This window comes from Lucilia sericata, unplaced genomic scaffold, assembly GCF_015586225.1.
Source record: "Lucilia sericata isolate MDLA Ls3-8-SP2 unplaced genomic scaffold, ASM1558622v1 Contig001641F_arrow, whole genome shotgun sequence".
In the NCBI taxonomy this organism is placed as follows: Eukaryota; Metazoa; Arthropoda; class Insecta; order Diptera; family Calliphoridae; genus Lucilia; species Lucilia sericata.
This window is the reverse complement of record NW_023995555.1, coordinates 90,935-100,373: the sequence shown is the minus strand read 5'-3', so window position 1 is coordinate 100,373 and position 9,439 is coordinate 90,935. Positions and strand designations below refer to the sequence as shown.

Sequence of the window (9,439 nt, the reverse complement as noted above, 5' to 3'; positions counted from 1 at the left end):
AAACTTTTATACACAAAACTGTTATATTTAAAAACTTTCTATAAAAAACTATTATAGATATAACTTTTTTAGAAAAAAACTGTTATACAAAAATTTTCTAAAGAAAAACTCTTGTATATACTATTATCTGTAGAAAACTGTTATACAAACAATTTTCTATGGAAAACAACTGTATGTAGACAAAATATTCCTTAGTGAAACCACTGTTATATTAAAAGTCTTTTTCCATAAGTTTCTACAAAAAAAAAAACTGTTCTGCCACACAATTTTCTTCAAAAAAGAACTGTTATACTCTACACATTATAGAGGCAATATTAAATAAAAAAACTTTTCGTTGATTCATTTTCACTCACCTGTTGTGATGATGTTTCCTTAACACTACTGCTTGAACTAGAACTAGTATTTATTTGACGACCCATTGTTGATGTACTGGCCAATGAATTCCCTGTTGTTGGTATAACCATACTGCTATTGTTGTTGCCTATAACTACCCCACCACCGCCACCGCCAACACCACTGCCACCATTAATGGCCGGTGATGTTGACCCCATTGTACTAATACTGGGTGAACTATTGGCCGATGAGGCAGCTGTACCATTTTTCTTATGGAAATTTTCAATAAACGATGTAGCCGGACTAATGACACCGCTCTGTGAACTATCCGAAAAATCTGACATCTAAAAGAAAGAAAAAAATAAAATGAAATTATTAATTTTTAAAAAATATTCATATAGTACTAAAAATTATTTATTTTTGTTTAAGACCGCATAAATTTACTTTTTTATGGCTAATCAATGTAATTAAAGTTTTTTTTTTTGTTGTTAATAACAATTTACGAGTGTTTTTTAACAATTTTTTTTTTTTTAACTACTATTTATTATTATTTTATTTTTTCTATTACCGTATTCATATACATATACTTATAACTATTTATTTATAAATGCTGTTGAGAAGAAACAAAAAAAAAAACGAAAATGTATAAACATATACACGTTTGAGATATAAAATGATTGAATGGCTTGTTAACAAAAAATTAACGTAAAATTAACTATTGAAAATCGATACCACACAACTAATGATAAAAATAATACAACAACGTAAATTGTAAATTAGAGAATAAATTGAAAGAAATAGTTTTATAATTAAAAAAGCAAATACGTTTTAGAAAAAACTGTTATACACAGAATTTTTCACGGTTTTAAACTGTTTTGCAAGAATTTTACAATATGTTCGATATGAAAGAAAACTGTTATACGCAAAACTATCAATGAATTTCATTTAGAAAAAATATTATACACAATAAAATCTGTTATAGAAAAAAATTCTATAGAAAAATCTTTATAAAGAATCTCTCTTTATATATATAAAACTGTTATACAAGAAATTTTTCTCTAGAAAAATATGTATGTTCTCTATAGAAGAAACTGTTATAAATAAAATCTTAACAGATAAGAATGTTAATAAATTCGCCACTTTTATATAGTAAAAACAGAAAGCTGTTATACATAAAATGTTCTGTTGATGAAACTGATATATACAAAATTTTCTATAGTGAAAAGACTTATGCATTAAATTTTGTATAGAAAATAGTTATACGCAAAATTAATTATAGACTAAACTGTTATACACCAAATTTTCAAGGATAAAAACTGTTATACAAAAATTGTCAACAGAGATAACTGTTATATACAAAATTTTCTATAGAGAAAACTGTTAGGTACAAAATTTTCTATAGAGAAAACTATTATACAAAAAATTTTCTTTGAGAAACTTATAGAAAATAGTTTTACGCAAAATTAATTATAGAGAAAAACTGTTATACACAAATCTTGAATAGAGAAAACTGCTATATACCCCATTTTTTATAAAGATAACTGTTATACACAAAATTTTCTATGGTAAAAACAGTTATACACAAAATTTCCTAAAGAAAACTCAATATTTTCAAAAATAAAACTGTTATACACCAAATTGTTAATAGAAAAAACTGTTATACACAAAATTTTCTTTGAGAAAACTTTAGAAAAAACTGTTATACGCAGAATTAATTAATTAACAATATATTGAATAGAGAAAACAGCTATATACAAAAATGTCTATAGAGAAAACTGTTATACACAAAATTCTATATAGGAAATACAGTTATATAAACTAATTTTCCTAAAGGAAACACAAAATGTTCAAGGAAAAACTGTTATACTCAAAATTGTTAATAGAAAAAACTAGTATACACAAATTTTCTTTGAGAAAACTATAGAAAAAGCTGTTATACGCAAAACTAATAATAGGTAAAACTGTTATACACAATATATTGAATAGGGGAAAATTGCTTTATACAAAATTGTTTATAGAGAAAACTGTTATACACAAAATTTTCTTTGAGAAAACTATAGAAAAAAGAGTTATACGCAAAATTAATTACAGAGAAAACTGTTATACACAATTTTTTATAAAGAAAACTGTTATACACAAAATTTTCTATGGATAAAACTGTTATACACAAAATTTTCTATGGTGAAAACAGTTATACAGGAAAAAACAAAAATTGTTAATAGAGAAAACTGTTATACACAAAATTTTCTTTGAGAAAACTATAGAAGAAATAGTTATACGCAAAATTAATTACAGAGAAAAGAGAGAAAATAGGGAAAACTGTTATACACAAAATTTTCTTTGATAAAACTTAAAATTTCAAGGAAAAACTGTTATACACCAAATGTTAATAGAAAAAGCTGTTATACAATTTTGAGAAAATTGTATAAAAAGCTAAATTAAATATAGAGAAAACTGTTATACACAAAATTTTGAATAAGAAAATTGCTTTATACAAAATTTTATATAGAGAAAACTGTTATGAATAATTTTTTCTATGGGAAAAACTGTTATACACAAAATTTCCTAGAGAAAACACGGCTATACTCATAATTTTCTATATAGAAAACAGTTATACACAAACTTTAATATATTAAAAAACTTCAAAATTTTCTAAAAGAAAAAACTGTCATACAAAAAATCTTTAAAAAATCTCTTACACACAAAATGTTATAAACCAAATGTTGTTCACAAAGTTTTCTATAAAAAACGGTTATACAGAAAGGGTCTTATACACCAAAGTTTCATTAAAAATAACAGCAAAATTTGTTGAAATAATAACTGTTATACAAAAATAATCTGGAGTAAAAAACTTTTATATATAAAGTATTCTGTGAAATATTGTTATAAACTAAATGTTCTATAAAAAAAAACTGTTATACAAAATTGATTTCTACCACTAAAATTATTTCTAAAATATTTCTATATAAAAAAAAAAAACAAACTAAAAACGTGTTTAAAAAAATTGATTATTTTTCAATAAAAAAACAAACAGAAACTAAATAATACCAAAAATAGAAATAACTACATACACGCTCTTAATAAAGGTGGGTGATTTGAAGTGTTCCTGATATCTAGAACTTCTGTCAAGCTAATAGCAATTAGTATTACTATAATAACAAAACAAAAAGAACACTATGAGAATGACGAATTTGGGACACACTACAGTTTCTCTGCACTTAACACTTGTTTGTTTGACATTGTTTTCTATAACAAGAATTTCTCCCACTGAACTAAGTTCCCGAAATAAAAACAAATTGCGTGATTTGTTTAAAAATAAATATCAAATAATAGGTTTTACCCAGATCTCTATAATATGAATTGTTCTGCCCCATTTACGATTCCTACTTTGTTTGCATATTGGTTTGCTACTACATATTATCATATTGAACCTTTCTAAATAAAAAAAATATTGGTAGTATTTAAGTAGTCTTAATGCCAATTAAGTTCAAAGATAAGCTAATGGATTTTTTTTGCTACAAACACAATTGGTATGATAATTGAAAAAAGTGTAATAAAATAATTGACAAATGAAATCAGTAGAAATGTTATGTACAGCTTAAACGAAACTTCTATACCCTTCTAGCTCCCTATTTAATATTTTTTAAAATGTTTATTAAAAAAATTAAAATTCACTCATACATTTTTCCATCCTTGATTTCAGTTAAAATTTGTGTTTAATAAAATAAGCCAACAAAAAACATATGATGTTGCCTGTGGTCTTAAATGACTTCAACAGATAGACGGACTGACAGACAAACGAATGGACATACCTAATCGATCCCGCTATCTAAATATAAGGATCCAAAATATATATACTTTATAGGATCGGAAAACTATATTGTGAACATTATGAACGAAATGACAGACCCTTCTCACGAAAAAGAATAAATTTGTAATACAGAGAGTAATTATTAAAGCTTTACACATAGTCCACTAGAAAGCTTTCACAGTTTTAAAACTGATTTAAAGCTTTTGTATATAAACAATCATTAAGTTTCAAAATATGAATCCTAAATATATATTTTAAGCGTTTGATCGATAATAGTTAATGCAGAAATAAGCGCTTTACTCGCTGTAGACTTAGAGCGACCGAAAGCTTTAGAAGTTAAAAACCTATCTAAAGCTTTTGTTAGCAAATAATCATTTCCATTTTAAAACAGTTTACAAAAACTTCAAAATATGAATATAATAAAAGTTTTAATGTTACGGAAATCAGAGTGTACGGAGAGTAAAGCTACAGACTGAAACTGCAGAAAGCTTTTGCTGTTAAAAATGCGTCTAAAGCCTACATCGGCAGAGAGTAAAAAATAAGTTCCCTAACTGCAGTTTATCGTTTTTTCAAGAGTTCAAGAAAGCTCTTAACAAAGCTCTTTGCCGATCAGGGGTCTAAAGTATTTGTCATGAATCACTCGATCAAGATTTCTGCATTAAAGCATATTACAGGAAAATAATTCTAACTAAAGCTAAATACTTAAATAAGCTTTTGCAGTTAAAAAAGAGCTAAAGCTTTTATTAGCAAACAATCATAATTTGCAATTTAAAGCTAAACAAAAGCTTTAACTTATGATTACTATAATAGGAATTCGGTAGTAGTTATAGCATCGATGCAAAAGGTAAAGCTACACGCTTAATCAGACAGAAAGCTTTTTTAAGTTAAAAACTAATAGAAAACTTTCTTTAGAAAACAAACATGATTTTCAATTTTGAAGCTGCAAGGAATGAATTTTATTGGTATTAGTTTCAGCATCGATGAAAGATAATGCCTCACTACACTTAAACTAGATGAAAGCTTTTATAGTTAAAATGAATTCAAAGCTTTTGTTAGCATATAATAGAACCTAGTTACAGCAATGTTACAAGGTAATGCAGAGGGTAGTGGGATGGCCCCCAAGCTAAACCACTCAAAAAGAAACTGACAGTGAAATTAATAAGAATATTTTAACATTTTTATTCGGTTACGTTTAATGACTTTTAAACACGTTTATGGCACTACTATAGGGTATAAATCTAAACACCTGGTCCTCCATAAAAATTTCTTTAACATTTTATATATGATTTAAATCATAAATTCAAAAACAACTACTTTTCATAAACATTTAATGTTCATTTAATTGATTTATTACAGCTTTTTTGACAAATAATTTCTTTTAAAAATAGCTTTTTCTATATACCTCATATCATAAAAAACAGCAATAGAATTTTAATATATTTGAAGAAATATAATCTTAAAATTATCCCATTTATATACAAAACACATAGTTTAAGGAAATCCCACGTTTTATTGACATTTTTTTTGACAACACTACACGGTTAGAAAAATCTTGAGATGAATATTTATAAATTCATTATATTTGATTTCTAATAATATACTTAAAAATGCATTCATTAGAATTTGCTAGACAGTAAGACAGCTTTATAGATGGACGGACAGTTAGTTTCAAACATGTTTCAAGTTTATACTGAACATTAGTAGAATCATCATAAATCACTAGACTGGCTTAGTGGTATTGTTGTTTAGACTTTGTGGAGATACATATGTATATTATTTATTTTCCTGTTTTACCCTCCACTGGGGCAATTTAAATGCGGATTTAATTTATTTTTAGTTGTATTGACAATTACACCTTCTTTTTTTTTGCAAGCTTTACTTATGTTTTCATTAAAAAGCTGAAAAGTAGTTAAGGATGTAATTTACGGTATTTTTTTTTCAAAGAAAGAGTTGAACTTCTTCGGTCTAATTTAATTTTAAAGCTTTTCTAGAATCCAAAAATTGATTTTATTGCAACGTATACAGGTAATGCAGATAGTAACCAGTTAAGCTTTGACACACAATAAGCTATTGCCATTAAAATCGGCTAAATCTTTTGTTAACAATCGAAATTTTTTTTCCACTTTTAAGCTTATTACAAAAGCTTGAAACTATGAAACCTATATTAATTGAAAGCTTTTAGATTATCATAATAGCGTAATGAGCAAAGTAATTGCTAAAGCTTCAAACTTTCATGTAAAAAGCTATTGAATATAAAATAAAAGCTTTTGTTTAGCTATCAAATACTACTTAACTTTTACACTGATATCAAAAGTTTGAAAGTAAGCACGGCAAGTGGTTATGACATCAAATCTATGTTGTAATTGAAGCCAAAGCTTTTTAAAGTTTTCAAGTAAAAGCGTAAAATTATGAATCCAATAGCAGAAAATTACATGTTGTTTTGGCTCCTATTCTAGGTTATGCTAAGAGTATAAAGTAAGACAGCAAATAATCAATCTAGATAAAGCTTTATGTCTAGATGCAATTAAAATTGGAACTAAAGTTCTTAAACGAAACTGCGGAAATGATATTTAAGTTTGTAAATGGTTTTACAGTTTTGAATTTAAAGCTAATTATAAAAGCTTCCTATGTTCAATATTGTTAAGCTTCGATGCCAAGTAATGTAGAGAGTAATGAACAAAGCTCAAACTAATCCATTCAGAATGATATTAAAGTTTAAATTGAAACCAAAGCTTTTGCTAATAATTTTAAATTATATATCTGTTTTAAGCTATTTTTTAAAGCCTAAAGCTGTAAATCATATACTGGAGATTGTAAGCTTTTACATTAATTAATCTAGGTTAAGCAAAGAGTATTCATAAAGCTTATAATTTACCCTGAAAGAAAGCTATTGCAGTTTAAAGTGAAATTTATGACTTTATTACTATTATTACTTTAAACTAACTTTAAATCTCAAACTGAATCTTTTGCAGTAACGAAGAGCTAAAGCTTTTGTTAGTAATCAGATGATTTTCCAGTTTAAAGGTGATTAGAAATGCTAGAAAACAGGAGTCTTTTATTAAAAGTTACTATCAACTCTATGCTCGAAAACTCTGAGAGTAAATAATAAAGCTTTAAACTAATTTAAATAGCAAGCTTTGGTAATTAAAAGCATATAACTATAATTATTGTAGAGAATCAAAATGAAAATTTCAGTTCTAAGCTATGCCAGTTGTCCTAGCATAGCATCAAGGTAATGCAAAGAGTAATGGCTAAAGCTTTGCAGAATCAAAATTAACATTTCATTCTAAGCTTTAACAGTTTTCATAGCTTAGCATCAAGGTAATACAGAGAGTAAGAGCTTATGCACTTAAAACTCCAGCTTAATAAATGTTAACTAATTTTAAAAGCTTTAAATGTATGTTCCGTTTTGTTAGGCTTTCCCTGTAGTTGCAATAGCTTGCGGTGATTTCTAACAGTTGTATATTGTTTCAATAAATTGCTTTATTCAACACTAATTGAGGAAATTATGCTGTTATGTGCATATAATTAAAAACGGTAGACAATTAATGGGCACAGTGGTTACACGAGGTGCCCAGAAAAAATATTTTAGTTTTACAAAATTGTAAATTTCTTTTTAAAATTATATTGAGAGTAAAGAGTAAAACTTACTTAGTCATTTTAAAAAGCTATTGCGAGAAAAATCTAAAGCTAAACTGAAGGTAGAGATAAACTGTAAAACTCCATATTTAGCAAGCAAAAAGCTTTGACAATAAATTAAGCTTTTGCAAAAGCTAAAGACCTTACGCTTTTTTGGAAATGAAGACTACTATACGATGCCATACCATTCAGAGAGTAATGAATAAGTCTACGACTTATCTATTAGGAAAGCTTTAGTTTAAAATTAAAGCCAAAGCTTTATGAATTTCAGTATTAAACACTTTTTAAACATCTTATCCATACAATGGATAATGAAAGCTCTTAGATTCTAAATAAAGTAAAGAGTAATCACTAAAATTGAAAACTTTTCTGGACAGAAAGCTTTTGCAGTTTAAAGTAGAATTAAAGCTTTTTAAGCTAGTCAAAGTAATCTTAAAGAATATGTTTCAAAAATTCTATCCAGAGACCCCACAGTCTTATGTTACCAAAGAGTAAGTGGTAAACACTTGATCATTAACGAATTTTCTTTTGATCTCTTTTAATACTAATAAATCTGACCCATAGTGCTTAATATGTTTTCTATACAATTTTAAAAACAAAAAACATTATTTTTAATTTATAAATATTTATCATTTGTTGTTATTTTCTGTTATTATTAACAATATCTATAATGTTATACTTATTTACAATATACATAGTACTTTTATTATTATAATTAATTGTTTTCTATATCTACATTTTCATTGTTAAATTGTCGAACAACCTTTGGCAAAAAAACAAGACACCTCTGTGTAGGCTGGCTAGCTGCTTAATTCCTAGAATTTACCTGAAATTTTGAATTAAAATGAAAAAAAAAATGCTAAGGTAGTTGTTGTTTTTACATGTTGCCTCAAACCAAAATAATTGTTTTCTTAACTAACTAAATGATCTTTTTTTATTTTTGCAAAAAATGTAGTCTGTGTGTGGGTTTTCTCTGTGGCTTTTTTACAAACACTCTCGTATGTTAAAAATTGTTTACAATTTCACAATTGTTTAAGATTTTGTTTTATATACAAAAAAATAAGAAAATTTTTTTATAAACTAAAACACGAGATCATTTTTTGTTGTTGTTGGTTTTTAGCTGTGTTTTTAATCGAATTTGAATAATGTCTAAATTAATTAATAGGATTTCGTTCTTTACGTTTCTAATTTGGCATGAATTTTTCTTTCATTAAAAGAATAATACTAAAACAGATGTTGTTTTTTCTTAGGAATATTATTCTGTTGAAACAATAATTTTATTTTAAATTTATAAATATTTACAAAAAAAATAGGTTTAAAATCCTTTAAAAAACGTTTAATAACAGAGCTTATGGTTACAAATGTGATGCCAAGTAATGCAAAGAGTAATGAAAAAGACTCAAACATCAGTTTGGGGGACTAGACTATATACATGACTATAGACAAGACTATAGACTAGACTATAGACTAGACTATAGACTAGACTATAGACTAGACTAGACTAGACTAGACTATAGACTAGACTATAGACTAGACTATAGACTAGACTATAGACTAGACTATAGACTAGACTATAGACTAGACTATAGACCTAGACTAGACTATAGACTAGACTATAACTGACCTAGACTATAGACTAACCTATAGACAGACTAA

General features: G+C 26.3%; 1 protein-coding gene across 1 annotated transcript in view; it reads right to left on the bottom strand.

Annotated features, from left to right (window-relative positions):
• Window positions 1–328: 328 nt before the first annotated feature.
• Window positions 329–9,439, bottom strand: part of LOC119612262 (cell wall protein RBR3-like) — a gene marked incomplete at its 3' end in the record, with an annotated part of 84,243 nt that continues 75,132 nt past the window's right edge. Inside the window, exon 4 of the mRNA XM_037968026.1 lies at window positions 329–677. Within this exon, the coding sequence (XP_037823954.1) occupies window positions 329–677 (349 nt within the window). The remainder of the gene's footprint in view (window positions 678–9,439) is intronic.